Source organism: Centruroides sculpturatus, unplaced genomic scaffold (genome assembly GCF_000671375.1).
Source record: "Centruroides sculpturatus isolate CEXI.00-Female unplaced genomic scaffold, Cexi_2.0 scaffold214, whole genome shotgun sequence".
Taxonomy (NCBI): Eukaryota; Metazoa; Arthropoda; class Arachnida; order Scorpiones; family Buthidae; genus Centruroides; species Centruroides sculpturatus.
This window is the reverse complement of record NW_019384569.1, coordinates 330,963-350,849: the sequence shown is the minus strand read 5'-3', so window position 1 is coordinate 350,849 and position 19,887 is coordinate 330,963. Positions and strand designations below refer to the sequence as shown.

At 28.1% G+C, this 19,887-nt stretch overlaps 2 protein-coding genes across 8 annotated transcripts in view; both read left to right on the top strand.

Annotated features, from left to right (window-relative positions):
• The window catches only part of LOC111624125 (collagen alpha-1(I) chain-like), a 28,092-nt gene extending 20,270 nt beyond the window's left edge, over positions 1-7,822 (top strand). Inside the window, exons 27-41 of one of the 3 annotated variants that reach the window (XM_023366911.1) lie at positions 303-356; positions 712-756; positions 840-893; positions 2,039-2,092; positions 2,350-2,412; positions 2,752-2,823; positions 2,891-2,926; positions 3,127-3,186; positions 3,267-3,299; positions 3,396-3,542; positions 3,636-3,690; positions 3,956-4,057; positions 5,582-5,671; positions 6,979-7,056; positions 7,137-7,822. In XM_023366911.1, coding sequence (XP_023222679.1) covers positions 303-356; positions 712-756; positions 840-893; positions 2,039-2,092; positions 2,350-2,412; positions 2,752-2,823; positions 2,891-2,926; positions 3,127-3,186; positions 3,267-3,299; positions 3,396-3,542; positions 3,636-3,690; positions 3,956-4,057; positions 5,582-5,671; positions 6,979-7,056; positions 7,137-7,345 — 1,152 coding nt within the window. In that variant the 3' untranslated portion in view covers positions 7,346-7,822. The other 2 variants (XM_023366912.1, XM_023366913.1) reach the window with 2 other exon arrangements.
• Positions 7,823-10,080: 2,258 nt separating this feature from the next.
• LOC111624127 (transmembrane protein 68-like) overlaps positions 10,081-19,887 on the top strand; it is a 30,172-nt gene continuing 20,365 nt past the window's right edge. For 2 of the 5 annotated variants that reach the window (XM_023366919.1, XM_023366914.1), the window contains exons 1-2: positions 10,092-10,143; positions 13,774-13,889. In XM_023366919.1, coding sequence (XP_023222687.1) covers positions 10,122-10,143; positions 13,774-13,889 — 138 coding nt within the window. In that variant the 5' untranslated portion in view covers positions 10,092-10,121. The other 3 variants (XM_023366918.1, XM_023366917.1, XM_023366915.1) reach the window with 3 other exon arrangements.

The window sequence follows — 19,887 nt, the reverse complement described above, 5'->3', positions numbered from 1 at the left end:
ACCCCCCTATAATTACGGTCCCTATAATTACGATTCCTATAAAACTACGAAAAAATATACGTATTTTGGAAATGTTGAGTCGGATTAGTGTAGAATCGATTAATTTTATGGAAGAAAACCTTTCGATCAGCCGTAGTCCGTAAACTTGACACGTGTCGGGCTGTGATTGGAACGACTTGTAAGAAATCGGATTCCTAATAAATTGGAACGTATCTATATCTTATAGGGGGGTCGACTGTATATAATTTATATAAAATTAATATAATATAAATGAAATGTTTAAACTTATTGTTTATTTCAAGGGAGAAAGTGGACCTGCCGGTGAATCAGGACCACCTGGTCCCCCGGGACTTCCGGTATGTCATGGACTAATATATAATTTTCGTGTTGTTTTTTTTTATTTTTTCACCATGATATACATCTCATTTATCATATTCTATAAGAAATAATACAGTTCAGTGTATATTATGCATAATATGAAAACTTGATAACACCCTGTCTTGATTTCGACCTTGTTATTTTGAAACAAAAGAATAAGGTCAAAATCAACAAGAAGAAACTATCGGGATAAATTGAGAAAATTATTTCTTTTTTAATGTAAAATATATAAATTTATTTATTTTAAATATATTATAAATTTACTTTGCACGATATGTTAACATTTGTATATTAATATATATATAATAAATGTTTATTTATCTATAAATATAGGGTTCTACCGGACCTGTAGGTCTTCAAGGTGAAGAAGGAGCTCCGGTAAATATATTATTATATGATTTTTAAGTTATTACTTTTCGAGAAAAATAAGCTTTATTATTTTTAATTTTATTTCTGTTTAGGGTCCAAAAGGTACAAAAGGAGAAAGTGGACCGAGAGGACCAGATGGGCTACCGGTAAGATTTATTTTACTTAATCGTTAATGGTGTTATTTTACATCTTAAAAGTGAATAATAAATAAAGGAAATTTTTTATTAGTTTTTTTTATAATGGAATTTGTATTCTTATAGTGTAGTTTTTTTGTTAAAGAAATATATTTTATCACATAATAAATCATCATTACAGAAAACTGTTTAACAGATGATGATTTATTGTATTTGAGGTTATTCATTATATTATATGATTATATATAATGAATAATTGATAATTTGTGACATATTAATATTTCTACAATATTTTAATATTCGAATTTTTTTCTTTTTTATACTGATATTATAAGTATTAAACTACAAAGATTTTTATAACGTTAACCTTCATTGAAGCTTCATTTTTCTTTTATAATCGTCTTAAATTACAGGAAAATCTGCTTAAGTTGATATTCAAGGACGGAAAATTAATGTTGAAATTCGATTTTTTCCTAAGGAAAAACGATTGATGTTCGTTTTTAAATATTTACACGTCCTTTGTCCACTTCAAAATAGAAAGAAATAAAATAAAATAAATAAATAATAACTTAGTACATGATTTATTTCTAAATGAATTACAGTCGACCCCCCTATAACACTGTTGATTATTCCGTTTTATATGAATTCCATGTTGTACGAGTCACTTAAATTTTACAAATACGTGAACCGCGGCTCACGTATTTGTAAAATCTAAGTGACTCGTACGACATGGAATTCATATAAAACGGAATAATCAACAGTGTTATAGGGGGGTCGACTGTACTTTAAATTCTATTTTATAACTTTTAATATTGAAAGTAAAATTTATTATTTATTTATTAGCATTTTTAATTTTTTTTTAAATTCAAAATGGAGAAAATTATCTCTGTCAATGTAAATAAATAATTATATATAATGAATATATTATAGCAAACGACATTAGTAAATAATCTGTTATAAGAAGTGTTGAAAGCAATCCTTATACAGTAATGAATACTACAAATCTGTCAATCATTCTTTTCTCATCAAGCAAACAAATTATATCAGCCATTAACTTGTTAATAAATACATGATGGCATTTAGATTTTAATAACGTCGTCTTAAAGAATATATTATTCTGTAAAATTTAATTCTTAAATATTAAAATATATAATTAGGGAGAATCAGGAATACCAGGAAAACAAGGACCTGTTGGAAAACCAGGACCAAAAGTAAAGAATTTTAATTGTTTTTGAATACAAGTAGACCCCCTATAACACTATAGATAATTCCGTTTTATATGAATTCAATGTTGTACGAGTCACTTAGATTTTACAAATACGTGAGCCGTTCACAGCCCGGCACACAAATTTGTAAAATCTAAGTGACTCGTACAACATTGAATTCATATAAAACGGAATTATCTACAGTATTATAGGGGGGTCTACAATTCACCTTTTATTGATACTTTTCTTTTTCTTTTATAAAGGGTGATCAAGGAGACAGGGGTCCTCGTGGCCCCGAAGGGCAAAGAGGACCAGTAGGACCAATTGTAAGTAAATATTTAACTTAAAAAACTAATTCAATAGAGTCTATTATCAAACTTAACATTTATTTTGTATATCTTTTTCCTTTCTAACATTTGGGATTGAAGAACTACTCTAATGGTTCGTTAATTATTCGGTTATTTTCTTATTATTTTATCATAAAAACACAAATAATTTTCATTGAAATAAAATAAAAAGAAATTAATAGTCTATAATTTAACATTAATAAAGTTTTTCTATATGAAATACGATCATAAATTCATCGCTTGTTCTATTTCTCCGGCGCCAGATATCACTTTAAAATATTGTTTATACTTATTTAAGTGTTGATAAATAATTTTAAGGGGCCTGCTGGGATAATTGGAGCACCCGGACCACCCGGGCTTCCTGGATTATCTGGAACACCGGGTAAAATGGTACGTTTTCTACTACAGTAATGACCGAATAATTTGATATATATCTCATTTCAATATCTTATTTTAGGGTCCTCCAGGGCCTCCAGGACCTCCCGGAGAAAAGGTAAAACATTTATTACCGTATAACTTTTTCTTATCTGTTAAAAAAAGAAATTTCGACCATAAAAGATACGTTAACTGCAGTCATTTCTATAAAAACATATACATATCATTTCTAGTGCTTTTTTTAATGCCTTAGATGATAGTCTGAATTTAATCGCCTCGAAACAAGGTGTAAAACGATAAGTATGTTTTTTATTGCAGGGTGATAGTGTAATTACAACTTATGAAGTGGATGGAATTATTCCCCATCGAGGTCCACAGGTAAGTAAATAACTTTCTACATAATTAAATACTTTTTTACTTAAATTTTGTTTAGATAACCGACATATTTTTCTTTTCAGGGTCTCTCTGGACCTATGGGACCACCGGGAATGGTAAAACAGTTTTATAAGAATTAATTCTGTAGGTGAGAGATATATTGATTGTATTATAATCCCATTATATTTATGCAATTGTTAATATTTTTTCAGCCGGGTGAAAGAGGTGCACTCGGAGAAAGAGGACCCGCAGGTCAACCTGGTCCATCCGGTATGCCTGGCCCTTCTGGTCCACCGGGATTATCTGGTCCACCCGGGAGTAGAGGACAACCTGGAATGCCTGGATTACCAGGGCCACCTGTAAACTATTTATAAATATTTAAATTGATTTTTTAATATTGATTTATATTACTTTTATTTTTTTTAATAATTAACTGATGTCACATGCTGTAGGGAAGAGGATTCACTGAAGAAGAAATGAGAGAAATTTGTGCAGCTGTTCTCAGAGGTAAGCATGTTTTAATTTAAAAAAAATTGACAAATTAGTAATGATTCTGCTATATTTTTTAAAATGAATATTAACTAAATATGCTTTTTAAATGTAAAAATAATATTAAATCAATATACACAGCATATTCATTTCAGAATATATAAAATGTTTAAAAGCTTAAAACTAAATTGGAAAAATCATTAAGTTTATCTGATATTGTCAAAATAGTACAATAATATAAATTATCTTAAAATAATATACTTTAATGATTTGTTTATCTTAGAACAATTAGCAGACTTGTCATCCAAGCTGAGAGGTCCACCGGGACCTCCTGGAAGAGGAAAGCCAGGGCGTCCAGGACCTCCTGGCCCTCAAGGACAACCAGGTACTTATGGGGTTGGCCCACAGGTGACGGGATATACTTTGGTGGTGATGGTGTATATAATTATTCTAAATCATTCTGTAGTGTTATCTTCTGTCTACAATAGTAGTTTCACTAACAGAACTCAATCATTAGCAAATACATTTACCAAATTATTCAATATATAAAAATTTGGGAGTGGATGACTAACTTACTCGAAGGCATTCGAAATTATTTCAATTATGGATCATTAAAATTTTTCAAATATATTTATATTTTTTTTCAACGTTGAGAATAAAATAAATTATATTTTATTATCAATGTGTGTTTTTTTTTAATCTTTCTAATCAATCTATATAAAAAAGAAAGGGTGATATTAAAAGTTTGGACACGTGAATTTCATTTCAATATTTCATTTAAGCCAATTTAATTCATGATATTTTTATTTTTTTTTTGTACAATAAACAATTTATCTTACCGGCATTTCAGTTTAAATAACTTTGATCGATTTTGTACTTACATATTAAATTTCAAACACTTGTGTTTTATTTATACCAGATGTGTTTCTGCTGTCACTTAGCAGAGAATCTGATATCTCATTTTTTTTTTTTTTGTTCTACATAATAATTACTTTTTATTATTTAACACATAGGCCAATTTATTAATATTGTTTATCAACATTTTTTTTTTCATTTCCCATCTTTTTTTTTGGGGGTGGATGTTTTGATCATTTAAATGCTTTATTTGACAATTACAAAATATATAATGTCATTATTTAAGAATTATAAAATGAAAATAAAATTAGGTATTAATATAAAAATTGACAGGCTGTAGTATTTCTATGTTTTAACTCCTTATATTCTATTTAGAAAATAGCCTAATTTTCATATTTTCTCATTTCACAAACGTCTAGAAGATCAATAATTCTATATAAAACTTAATTGAATGGGTATTTCTGTGGTCAGCCCCTCCAAGGCCTGTATTCCTTTTCCTGGACAACCTGTGTCACATTCTCTTAATTTTATGGTAACCTCAACTATCAGTGGAAAATTTAGTTGTTATATTTTATGGCATCAACTACTATATTTGAATATAAAACTGATAGTTTTAGAAGGTTATCAATATCCTGAAAAATTTAAAGATGAATTTTCTTAATTTCTGAATCTTATTCTTTCTTTGTTCTGTCCTCTTTATTTTTACTCTGAAACTACACTTGCCAGAACAGAACGAAGGGATGAACTAATACGAGATTTGAAAGGACCCCCAGGTATTCCGGGCTATGGTAGACCCGGAAGATCAGGTTCAGCTGGGTATCGAGGAATACCAGGTATATTATAATGGTTTAAATTCATAAATTAGTTAATTAGAAACAGGCAGATTAGTGAACCAAATCCACAATTCTTTAAATTTTAAATTTATGATAGTTGAAATCAGCATTAGATCCATTTATTTATTTCAAAAGTAATCAGTTTAATCTAATATTATAATGTTTAATAAAATGTAATTAATTTTTTTTAAATTTAATTTTGCTTTAATATTTTAATTTAGGCGATCCAGGAATTCCTGGTTTACCTGGAGAAAGAGGATTTATGGGATTACCGGGAATGCCAGGTCCTCACGGTCCACCAGGACCTAAAGGTAAGTTATAATTGGTAGATCTTAGTTAACACTGTAGATCACATACGGTAGACCCCTCCTATAACACTGTTGATTATTCCGTGTTATATGAATTCCATGTTGTACGAGTCACTTAGATTTTACAAATACGTGAGCCGTACATAGCCCGGCACACGTATTTGTAAAATCTAAGTGACTCGTACAACATGGAATTCATATAATACGGAATTATCAACAGTGTTATAGGGGGTCTACTATTAAATTCTGAGATGCTAATAGCGCCATCTGTTTTTCCATAGTTAAATTAAAATCTTTTTTCCTGTTAGAAGGATAAAACCTTAACTCATTCACGTGGCCAGATCATGGCTTGGTACCCTATTCTCAGGGTTCCACTTAATGTCTTTAAATCATGACTATTCGGGCATTTTCGGCGGTGTTGCCGATCTTATTCCTGATCATGTTTTGCTATGGTTTGATTTCGCCGCAAACAACAACAAGCAGATGAAATAATTGGATCCCCATACAAAGCCACATTAAATCAATGCAGGAGGACAATGCAGGAGGACAATGCAGGAGGACAATGGATTTGCAGAAATAGGATTCGAATCAATGCAGGAGGACAATGGATTTGCAGAAATAGGATTCGAAGCAATGCAGGAGGACAATGGATTTGGAGAAATAGGATTCGAAGTTCACTAAAAAAAAAGGCGCAGAAAAGTCCTAAAGAAACGAAAAATGACGATGAAAATACTTATTGAATATAGCCTATTGCAATGAATAATATGGAACTACTCAGGAAGAGTGGATTATGTACTGCAAGTGTGAACATGCAGTACATTATCCACTTTTTTTTTTTACTTAAATATACCTTTAAACTTGTATTTCTTTCTTTTAATAGTGAATTCCAACTTATACATTGTTAATAACACAAATTTATATACCTGCCTATCTTGCCCCATTACTGTTGCCGAGGTTGCCCCTGGTATGGGGGCAACTTTGGCAATTGCTATCTTTTTATAAAATTATTATTATTGTGATTATATTTATTTCCAAACTGATTTTAACCAATTCTATGGTAAGGTTACATTCTGGTAGGCAATAAACAACGCTTTTCTTTCAGTTTACAGCAGTATTTGTTACACAAAATTTAACTTATTCTTATCGTGTCGAAGTTGTCTTGTCCGCGGCTTTTCATTACGAGAAATTCAATTTTATTTATTTTTTCATTGAGTAATAATTGATAAAATCTGACGCTATCAAATGGATTAAATTTATATCTTACATTTAATAGAGAACTACAGAATGATTTCACAAATTATTTACTATAGGTGATAAAGGCGATAAAGGTAGTAGAGGTCCCGAAGGAATTGGCATGGAAGGACCGATGGGACTTCGAGGATTGCCAGGTAAAAAGAAATTATTAACATTTTGTTTTTTTTTGTTAAATTAATTAGCATTAACTTATTGTTGATGATATCGTCTTTAGGTCCACCCGGTCCGCAAGGAATCGGTCTACCAGGAAGACCGGGAGAACGAGGTCCTACTGGAAAACAGGGTATCGCTGGTATCCGTGGACCAACTGGACCACAAGGTCCACCAGGATATTGTGAAATATGTAATTATCCTGGAGCAGAATTGATGAACGCATTGCAAGCGACTCATCAAGTACGTGACAGCAAAGGACCTTCTAAATAAGACACTGCCATAGCTAAAAATCTGTGTGTGCCAATTGTTTTTACTCTTTAAAAAGAACCATCCATCTTGTTCGAACCGATTTTTTTTTTTTAATGAATGGCAAAGGAACATAAAAAGGAAACACATTTCCTAAAATGATCACGACAGGAGAATATCCTAAAAATTTTGCTATTTATGTTTTAGTATTTTTTTGTGAGTCCTTGTACAATTTGTTAAATTTGTGTTTTTAGAATTATTACATAAAGGACAATATACCTCATCTGGAAGATGTCTCATTTTTGTGCCATAAAAACTGCAATTTTCTAAATTCTTTTTACAAATCTAAATCTAAATCTTTTGGTACTTAACTTATAAAACAAAAAAACAATAATTTTCTTCAAAATTAAATTATTAAATATGACTATTTAATACAAAGCAATGGCGTATTTTATTTAAAAAAAATATTTTGTTAATTATTTTGTAACTGTTTATTAATTTGTTCCGTTTTAAAAGTTTTTCTTTTGCAAAAGAAAAGGAGAAAAAAAAATGTGTTCATTTTACACATATGTTATCCGTTTTTTTTTTTTTTGCTTTATTTAACGCTAATTTTGTTGGTGATGTGTTTAAATCAGAAGATTGTGCTGAAGTTAAAATAAAATAAAAACAAATTGTGTATATTCCTTTAAATATATGAATATTTTAATTAAAATTGTATATTTATTCGAGAATGAAAAATACATTTTGTAAAAATCTTGCACTTTTAAAAAGATTTGAGAACTTCTTATTGCGCGCATTCTGTCATATTGGAATCTCGGCCGAATCCATGGCGATGCAACGTAAAGCAGTGTGGTTTTCTTTAATTCTTTCCGTCAAGTAGACACTAACAAGGCCTTTTATATCAAGCCCATTATGGACTTGGCCAGGCCCACAATGGGAGGGACGGGAGCCGAAGTATTCAGATGGATCACTCTCCAAAATTCTAGTTTTTTGACCCGTCCGGCTTCGATTCCGGGGCCTCTAATGCTGCAGGCTACCATGTTAACCGCTAGGCCATTCGGCCGTCAATCTGGTCTTTATTTACTGAATTGTGTCTAGATTTTATTTAGGATTTCATTATCTAACCAAAAATATAATTATCATAAAGCAATTCTTATATTAATTTTATTCAGTTTATTAATAAACTAAAAAATTTATTTAAAATATCTTCTGATTTATGTATTAAGCTGAATTTTTAATATTTTTCCGAATTATATTAAATAATTTCGAGCGATCTATTTATTTTCTTCTCGTTTATTTTATCAAGAAAAGACTTATTTAACACTTTAAATTCTGTACGATTTTTATTATTGTAATTAATGTAATTATTAGTAGGACAGGATGGCCGAATGGGTCGAAAAATCCCTTGAATTTTTTCGAGGAGATGATCCCTCCTAATATGTTGAATCCCATAACTCACCACCCGACCGCTTCTACTGTGGGCATAAATAATGGAAATAAAAAGGCTCTCTTAGTGCCCACTGAGCAGAAAGAATTAAAATTTATATATAATAATTATTATTAAACATATGTTTATTATTGCAAAAGTATTAAAATTTTTACTAAAGTTTTAAAACAGTATATAAATTTAATTAAAATTATCAATATACAATACGCCTACGGTCCCAAGAGAATGAAGAGCTATCGGTGCAAAGACCATTTTGGGTGCCCTTTCAGAGACCTGCTTATACAAATAACATAATGATATTGAAGTAGAAAAATAATGTAGTGTAAATATTATCCCATTGCCAAAGTTATTTTATTGATATTATTTGGAAAAAATAATCAGAAAATGGAATATTTAAGTTTTTTTCCACTGATAAGTCCTCTAAAGCTTATGGGCCCCGGAATGGCATCCGGTTGCAATCTTCTCTCGTAGGACCTGAATAAGCCGCCGATTTTACAACCTGATTAATTTTTGGAAAACCGTTTTCTTCCTATAAACTTGTGTCAAATTGAAACTACATTCTTGGACACGATTTACATCATACAGAAATGACTGTCGAAAACACAGTACTTAAATCTGCTATAACAAAAATTTATACGAGTCATCAAAATGGGATTGTTGCAAGTGATGAAGCAAACATCGAAGTTGCCGAGTGGATAAAACTGTTGAATATTTTTAGAATTCTGAATAATACTAAATAATACTGAAGTATTTTTAATATTTACCAATACTGTGTTTGTCATATTCAGCTGAAGAAGGTGTTTTTAATTATGCTTATCACGAATTTTGCCAGACCCATAATGGGTACACTAGGACGGTTGGATGGCCGAGAGGTCAAGGTGGCAACCTACCACTCTGGGAAACCCGGGATCGAATCCGGACGAGTCAAGGAATCCCCAGGAATTTTTCGGGGGTGGTCCGTTCGGATATGTCGGGCCCGTCCCTCACCACCCGGCTGCCCCATTGTGGACCTACCCGAACCCATAATGGGCCTGCTATAAGAGGCCCTCTTAGTGCCCACAGGGCGAAAAGAGTAAAAAAAAAAAATGGATAAGCCAGAGATGAGACTCGATTCACTTTTATTCAAATAGCGTAATACTTCTTAGAGTTTTTGCTGTGATTTAATTTACAACTCTAGTATTTAGAAAAAAATAATTTGCTAAATATTTGAATATTTTTAAAACAAAATTTTAATTTGAAAAATATTAATAAAACAAATAAAACTTATTTATTAAATAAAATATATTTGTTATAAATCTGCCACCAGAGGTCGAGAAGAATGGTGGTTTAATCACGTGAAACGAGCAACAAATTATGTTCCTTGTGCAATGTAAAGGTATAATGTTTATATTTTTATTGCTCCTCTTTTAAATGTCATTTGTATATGTGTTATTCAAAAATTCAATTAAAAATTATTAGTAAAAATTACGACCGGATGCTTATTCATTTTTCTTGAGAGTAGTAAACAGATGATTAACACGTGTCTAATATATATACAATATAAACAACGCATTTTATACCACGTTAGGTAAGTATATACGATTGTATTGTATTGCAGCCTTGAAATAATTGAGAATTTTATCAGATGTTTTCAATTAAGAAATAATCATATTTTCTGTCAAATTGAGCGCTATTTTTTTTATTATTTTTTGCAAGAATTGGCGCGATTTCTGTAATTCTTCGTTGACTGAACAAACTCATCTGTGTAAACTGCATATTTTCTGTTTTAGTTAATCGTGTTACTGATTCATGCTGGGAAATCAGGTCGTTAAGAAAGGTAAATAACCTATAGGATTTGATACAAGCCTACAACAATTTAAAAAAAAAAAAATTGATATTGCAGTTTAGAGATGTTTTTCAGATGTTTTGAATATAAAATTTTAAGATAATTTTCGTAAATAATTGAGTGATTGATTTTTATAAGCTAGCAACAGAACATGAGATTAGCATTTTGGCATTTTACCAAAATATATGAATCTGTCTCACCTGGACAAAACACTGTTTTCTGTCTAGAATTTAGTTTAATTTTCTCTGACTATATATTTGGTTTATATATTAGGATTTACACTTTGTATGTTGTTTATTGATAATGATTATGTTTTTGATTTTGCTTCTTCATCTGTCAATCCTTTTTGTGTGTCAATTTGTATAAAAATCATTAATATGTTATTACTGTCTGAAAAAAAAGATAAAATTATTTATAACTGCTCATTATAATGAACAGAAATAACTGATTTTTTTTTCTTTCATATTTTTTTCTGTAGTAAGGCTGTAAGAACAGGTCCAGCCATGGCCATACCACTTTTCATTGCCAAAGTTACAAATATAATTGTAATTTCAAATCACTTGCTTGTGTGTATCACTTCAAACCAAACCAATAGACTTTTCCATGGAGGAAAGCAATTCCTATAGTATTGCTTTCTCTTTAACATGACAACCATTTTCTTTTTGGCCAGACCACTTTTTCTTCTCTTCCTATGTCCCTGAGTAACCTTATTTATAATATGTTATAATTATGTTCAGATATATTTGCTCATTTATTGCTGAATCTTATTTGCTCATTAAAAATGATTTGACCCATATATTTATTGTAACTTTATATTCTCTGAATTAGCAGGGTTATGTGGAGTAATTCATATGGAAACTGAAAGCTAAATCAGAATTTTTGTATTAAGCCATAAATTAAGTATATATCTTATATACAATAGTTTATTAGGTATTCTAACAGCATGAAAGAAATTCAGAAATTTTTCACAAAGATCAGTTCTAGAATTTTGTCACCAAAATGAAATGTTTTGATTTTTAAAAACTGATTTTTCAATATCACATAAAAATAAGTATTAAAATTATTTTTGATTTTTAAGCTAGGCTCATACTGTCATACGAAACGAACATTAAACAAGAAAAATATCCTCATTGTACTGCATAACACAAATTGAGTTAGAATGTGACTGATTGAAAAGGTTTCAATTACAATCATTAGTTTTTACAGAAAAAGTTGATTGATCAAATAAACAGAAGTTCAGCAAAAGTTGAAATATATGTGGTACCTAATGAACTAGTTGAACACTTACCAAAAGGAGACATAAGCTTGCATGTAGTTTGTAGCAGTTCATATACCAATGTGAACCTAAATTTATAACAGATGCTGTAAAAGTTACAAAGAAATTGATTCAAATGCTGATAGTAATCCTATTATTCATTATATGATGTAGTAAAATTACATATTTTCTTTTTTATTGTGAATTTATTCATTATATGATGTAGTTATCAAGCTTTAAGCTTGATAACTGCATCATATAATGAATAATCAGTTATCAAGCTTTAAGCTTGATAACTGCATCATATAATGAATAAATTCACAATAAAAAAGAAAATATGTAATTTTATTTTATTTTTGGATTTATAAATATATTTGAGAAATGTAGTGTGTTGATTCATTATTTACTATCAACTTACTGAACTTTTTTGAAACATTTTTGAACTTTATAGTTCAACATTAACTACATCCTAAAAGATATCAAATTAAAAAACATTATAATTAAAAATCTTAAATGTAGCTTATATTCTATCATTTAAAATTTTTCCGTTAATTTCTGCTTACTAATAAATACTTAATTGGAGTTTGTAATTGGAATTTGAATTTTATCATGTTAAAATATCATGATAAAAATGTGGATTGATAAGTAAATATATTTTCTGCATTGTTTTAATGTCATTTGTGGAAATTGATTGAGATTATTTGGATAGATTAGAACAAGTTAGAATTTTTGATCATAAGAAATAATAGAAAACACTTTCAATGTTTGAATTATTTTCAGGAACACATCAGCTTTAAATTATGAGGTATGGCTGTATATTAGATCTGCTTTTCTCATGAAATATTCTGAAACCAAATTCTCATTTTTATCCTTTGTTTCTTTTGTTTTTTTTTTTTTTCCTTTTCAGCTGAGTGAGAGGACAGAAATTAAATCAGTTTTTTTCTGAAATTTTTCAGAAGTCATTTTTACTGATATTAATTATACTAAATTATATAGTGCTAAAGTATCCAACAATGGATATTTTTACATATATATAGTACTAAAAGGAACAGAAATTTCATCAGTTGTTAGTGAATGTGGTAATTTTACTTCCCAGAATCTATACTTTAAATTTTTTTGTGTTATCAATGACACATCTTTTTCTTTATAATCAAGCAATTTAATATGACTGCTTCTTTTTGATGCTTACAAAAGTCATTAGTATTTCTTTATCCTGAAATATATTTTGGTAAGAATTTCTAACAACAAATAGAAAACATTTGTATGAAGAAAAGAGATTTTTCTATGACTATGTTTCTTAAAGTATGTTAGGATTGTGGGTATATTAAACAATTCATACATTTCTGAATTCTCGTTGTAGATTTTATGAGAGGTGAGCATAAGTTGCCTGCACATTACTAAAATATACATATAGTAATGTCTGCCTTTATACCTTAAAAAAAATTTAATTTCTCTTCATCTTCAGTGGCAATATCTATTAGATTGACTGATTTAGATTAGGAACATATTTGTCAAACCAAATCAAGTTATTTAGAAATAAAATTTAAGAAGTCTTGAAACATACTTTTGAAAATCTTAATTTGGAGGACATAAATTGTAAATTGACATAACTTATAACAAAATCAAATACAGAGAAATATAAAATTTATATGCAGTGGTTTTCATCAAACCAATCTGTTAATTTAAAATTGAATTTTTATATGACTAAAGAAAAAAAAACAATTTGGTTATGCTTATTGAATTTTTAATTTTATTAAGGTTTATATGTATATATGGTATAATATATGAATAATAATGAATTGTAGTTATTTTTTTTTTTTTAAATGTTCAATTTAAGTAGAAAGTTATAATTTACTTGTATTATTGTTTTTTCAGATAAACACTACTATTAACGTCCAGTTTGAGCACTTAAATTTATTTTTTAGCTTTCAGTGATAAAATGGAAAATTCTACATACTACAACATTGGATTACAGTTTATAGAAGCTTGTGTTGACATTGAATATTTAAGTTGGCTGATTTGGTTATTTACACCTGTAGTTGTAAGTGAAAGCTTTTAATTTTATATTTTTAGTATTCAGACACTATTAAAAAATCATTTTATTCCATTTGTTTTGCATAGAAATATCATTATGAATATAATTGAAATAAAATCCAACCACCATAATATTTTCTCTATTATTTCATTTTATTAAATTGGCTTAAACTTTATACACAAGCATCTATTAATTCACCTGCAGCAACTTCAGTTAATCTAAACCTTACATAATTGGGACAGGTTGCAGATGGATCACTGTATTGTCCTATCATGCAATGTCATTGAGTGAAATAAGCAATATTTTACCAAATAAATTGTTGAAAATTGTGACATTTTAAAAAATTATCTTCTAAAAATTCTAAATTACATTTTAAAACTAAAAGCATACCCTAATAATTGGCTGTTTTAAGCATTTAAGTTTTATTTACTAATTAAACACTCATTTTCAAATTAATCTGGAATAATATTTTTTATATAATTTTAATGATAAATACATAATTATATCAAAATTTTCTACACTGTGACATGTTGAAAATAGTGAATTAAAATTTATTTTTAAAATGGTCATAGATCATAATCAAGCAATACTGCTGGATTTTTATTGGGCTGATTAATTTCTAATATAATAGATAATTTGGACTAGATGTAGGTGGTTAAGTCACCGTTTCATGTTAAATGTAATCATTAGAAATAATTTAATTTAGACTTTTCTGGAAGAAAAGATCAGTCCAGACTGGAACTCAAACTGATAACTCCTATTTATCATACAGTTGCATTACCAGTTACACTACCTGGAACTCCATTCATTACTTCCAGATCAATTAATTTAAAATAGATAACCACTGATCGATCTTTCTATTGGGTCATATATTGGGTTTAGTTTTATATGTTCTGTAAAAGATTAAAAGTATGAAAGTAGTTTAAAATTTAAGTTTTGTTTAATTTAAATCTTAAAATTAGCTAAACTTTAATGGAAAATACAACAGAATATATAGTTTATCAAAGTTTATTGATAATTGAACTGTTGTAAATGAAAGTGATATATGTCAGTTTTCCAAGAACTATATTGCTTCTGAGGTTTTTGTTCTTGACAGCATCATTTACATGTTTATTGTAAAGAAATAGAAATACAGTAGAGTCCCCTACTCTGAACATCACTAATCCGAACATGTTTCAGTCAGTGGAGAGGAAATTTTTCAGCTTGCAAAATATACGTTTTTTTTGTATTTTCAGTTGAATTTAAATTTTGTATTTTCAGTTGAATTTGTATTAATGGTACAAAAATATTTAGAATTCCACAACAAAAAAAATTTGTATTTTATTGTAGTACTGTATTAATACTGTACAAAATTAATAAATCAGTGTTTGACATGGTCTATTAAAACAGCAGATCTATACTGCACTTACACACAAAAACAGAAGCAAAAATCATTGATGGTGCTGGATCTATATAAACCAGACCTGTTTTACTGCTTGCTTCTGCATTATTTCAATTATTTGGCTAATCCGAACAGGGCTTGGTCCCGATTAGTTTGGAGTAGTGGGACTCTACTGTATTAAATATTTCTATTTCTTATATATTAGTGAAAGGGGTGAAAAGTAACCTTCACCCCTTTCACTTTCAGTAGCTCAATTATGACACCTATATTTATTTAATTAATATATTTTATCATGATAAATAATTGAAGTTTTATAAAGATGATTATTACATTTTTATCTAGTTATATTATAATAAAATGATGAACATTATGATTCAATGTGTATTTTGATTATTAAAATTTTCAGAATTAATATTCAAACTACATATTACATGTAATGTCTATCATTTTATTCTTGATATGATTAAATATAGTAGACCCCCCCCTATAACACGGTAGATATGTTCCGTGTTTTATGAAATTCATGTTCTACAAGTCCTTAAATACATGAGCCAATCACAGCTCGGCACTAATTATGGACTACAGCTGTTTTCTTCCTTAAAATTAATCAATTCTAGACTAATTTGACTCAACATTTCCAAAACACGTATGATTTTTTGGGAATAATCCATATAAACTATGCTATAAACAAAAAATTGTAGGATTACTTACTGAGTGTGCACCATTCGACGACGCCATTGCTTAAGCTTGTTTTCATCATAGAGCGGCGCATCGAATGGCGGGCACGTGTTTCCTGATAAATTATTTTTTTGTGAAAAATTTGCTGAACTTTGGAAACATCATTAGTATAAATATAATTTTTATGGACGTTAAATAATAAATGGTTTTTAGTAGTTCCACTGCTCGTTTAAACTCAATGGTTTGTGCAATATTCGCTATTGGTCTAGATTTAACCAATCCTGTCGCGACACGAGTCAGAGATGACATTTTACCATATTTTACAAGTTTCTTTTAGCATGTTTATACAAATACGGTTGCAATTTTTTCGCCATTATATATGAATTTGTATTATATGAACCCATTTTATAGGGGGGTCTACTGTAGTAGAAAAGTTAAAATTTTAAGTTTTTTAAATTAATATCATCTTGGTTTTTTTAAATATAAGAAATTTGCTTTTTATGCATAAAAATGGAAAGAACTATTTTGTTTGTTTTATCATTTGCTTAAGACATTCACCAATTTGAATATCAAGAAATATCTTTATTTATTTATCTTTTATATTTTAATTTATAGTATGGAAAATATAAGAAAATTATGTGGCAAGATTTAATTGTTTGTAATCATTATTCTAATTTGTATACAATATGACACAAGCCTAAATTAAATTTAAATATATTTCAAGTACTGGCAAGTTTATTTGTATAATTTAGTGATTATCTGTAAATTAATTGTTGTAATTTTGAAACCACAGCTATGCAGTGCTTCCATCTCATTAAATTTAATAATTATAAATGTTATGTATTTAAATAATAATAAATGCTTTATAAAATAATATACAAAATTATTAGATATTTTTGCAGAAAAGATTTAATAAAACTGAAGTTGATTAAAACATTTTTCTATGTACAGTACTGTACTGTAATTGCACTTAAGGTATAATATTATTAAATGAAATTATAGGACAATGCAGTATTTAATTTGAAACTTGTCTAAAGTATGAAAAGTCACTAGAGGTAAATTAATGATGCTTATAAATGAAGTTTAAATGTTTTTATCAAATATTTTAAATTTGATAATATAATTGATTTATTTTGGGTTTATTAATTTAATTTTTTATTTTTAGATTGGCTATATGATAAATAAATAAATTCCTCATTGCTTAGTAAATTTAAGTATAAATATCATAAATTTACTTCATTAGCTACTTAAGTAAATAAATAAAAATGACTAATTTGATTAATAATTTTTTAATCAAATTTTTAGATAGGTGTGAATAAGATATATAAATTATTATTTTAATGATAACAATAAATTTTAAGGGTATTTTTACATTAAAAATTTATCACCATTAATATGAAAATATGGCTGTATATGATTCAAAGAAATTAATCTTATAAAACTATAATAGATAAATTACATAAAATTTATCTCAAAGTATATGCATAAATATAAAATAATTTTGAGTGATATTTGAAAGAGTTAATTATAATGTTGCCAATGTAATACAATTTTTTAATTGTGTAATCTATTTTAAAAAGATTTCTGGTCTTTGGCCAACTTTCAAGCAACTATCATACTGAGATATGTACAGTACAGATCCTTTCTATTCAAATTTATCTTAAACAATTCAATTTTAAGAATTCTAATAATTTTATAATAAATTATCAGTATAATTTAAATATATATGTTTCAATAAAAGCTTTTAATGCCGTTCTGTTTACAAAATAAAGAATAATTTTTTAAACAGAATATTTTAATAATAGATTATTTTTGATCTATCATCATCTGATATAAAATAGTTGCATAGTAAAATTCTCTGGAAGAAATTTAAAGAAAATTTTTTGTGTAAATTTGAAGAATGTATTTGTTTTAGATGTTTATTTTCTAAATTTGTAATTCAGTAAATTTGTATTATTGTTATATATTTAGTAATATTTTAAATAAATATATATATATATTTTTAAATTCAATTTTAATTACATATCTACAATTTAAAAACAAATGTTTTACAAATATTAAATGTTACATGTAGTACTAGTATTACTTCTATTACAGTATAACTTTCTTTTTCTATAAATAGCATTTTAAATGAACAATCATATAATTATATAAAAATGAGTAAACTAATAATTTGAATGGAAAAATTTGTAAATTAAAAATTAAGTAAATAGCATAAAAAATTGTGGATTTCAAAATGAATAAATTTTTATTAATTATTTTAAATATTTGTGAAATATTAAGTTGATAGTGTTTGGAATGCCCTATATAAACATGTACCATGTATATATTTATATGTAGGACATTTTTAAATAATGATTCAGAATAATTTTCATTTTATAAATTTCTCCTTAAAGATTATTAATACAGTATTTAAACTGAGCTTTTAAGAGAATTTCAAAATGATAAATTATCCTTGTTAATGTTAAAGTTTTCAAACAAATTATTTAAAGTTTAATAGAATAATCTAAATTATTTTAATATAGATTTTTAAAAATTGATATATATTTTAAAATAACAAAAATACCTAAATTCAGTCTTGTTGGATGGCTTTAATTACCAGTTTAGATAAAGAAATAACAGAACTATGATATCACAGAATTGAAATTGTTTTGACAGAATGTTTACTGGATTTTAATAAGAATTCAAGTTTCTGATGTTACATGCAATAAAATCAAATAAACCAGTAAATAACAGGTGTCAGTAACTAAAATGATTCTACAGAAATTCATTTTTATATAATACTATAAAATTTTTAGATGCATAAAGATACAAAAAAACATATAACTTTAAATTATTTATTATTTTGATGTTGGAATGGCATTTTAAAAACGTATAAAATGAATATTAAATGTACAAGTGGAAAATATACTGTGTAATTTGAGAAGCATCCCCTATTATGCTTCTGACATCACTGTGTTTTCTAGCAAACATATAAATCTTCATTTTTTCCTGTATTTGTGTACATAAGTGAGCGGCTACATATAGGGATGAATGTGGGTGGATGGAAGAGGGAAAGTTAGAGAGAGAGGGAGATCTGGAAATAACGCACTCCACTACACATTTAATAATAATTAACAACAATTTATTTAACATAACACTGAAAAAATCAACAAGTATACTTTACTTGCCCAAGAAATAAGACAACTGTGAAGGATGGGTAGGATATTTATAGTGTCTGTTGTCCTCGCTTTCACTGGTGTCATACCACATATACTATGCAAGTGTAGAAATGTTAAATCCGAATAAAAACAGATACATGACATTACAGAACACAACAATATTGAACATGTCACATTGTTAGGAAATTTACAGATGTGAACATATACACTAATAACACATATGCTTAATGTTACACTTGTTTGGGTAACTTGATGGTGTAATAAGTATGATAAACTTGTTCATTTCTGATGTCCATTTCATTTGTTGGTGTGATTACCTTCCTTAGTGGTCTGTGGCTGGATTACATCAGAAACATTAAGGTTAGGCCAGTTTCCCACAACTGGTATGGGCATTGCAGTAGCCATACTCAGCTACTGCAATGCCCATGGAGATTGTGACATTTTTCAAACATGAGCTTCTGCCTAACTCATGAGCATGGACCTTGTTAACCTGGATGATGTCAGAGCCAGTTTTACACTTGAATTATGTTATCACTATGGTTAAATCTCCACAGTGGGTTCAGTTACTTTTGGCTTCATTCCTCCCAACAGACCTCATTGGCATGGATGACCCTACCAGGGGCAGATCTCCAGTTGTAATAGCTCTGTGGTTTATCGGAATTATTGAACTGAGTTATTGTTGTATAAAATTTATGCATAAAATTACTATTTACTTCCTATAATATATATTTTGAATATAACTTTATTTTATTAAAAGGAAAATTTATTAATTTAAAAATATTTT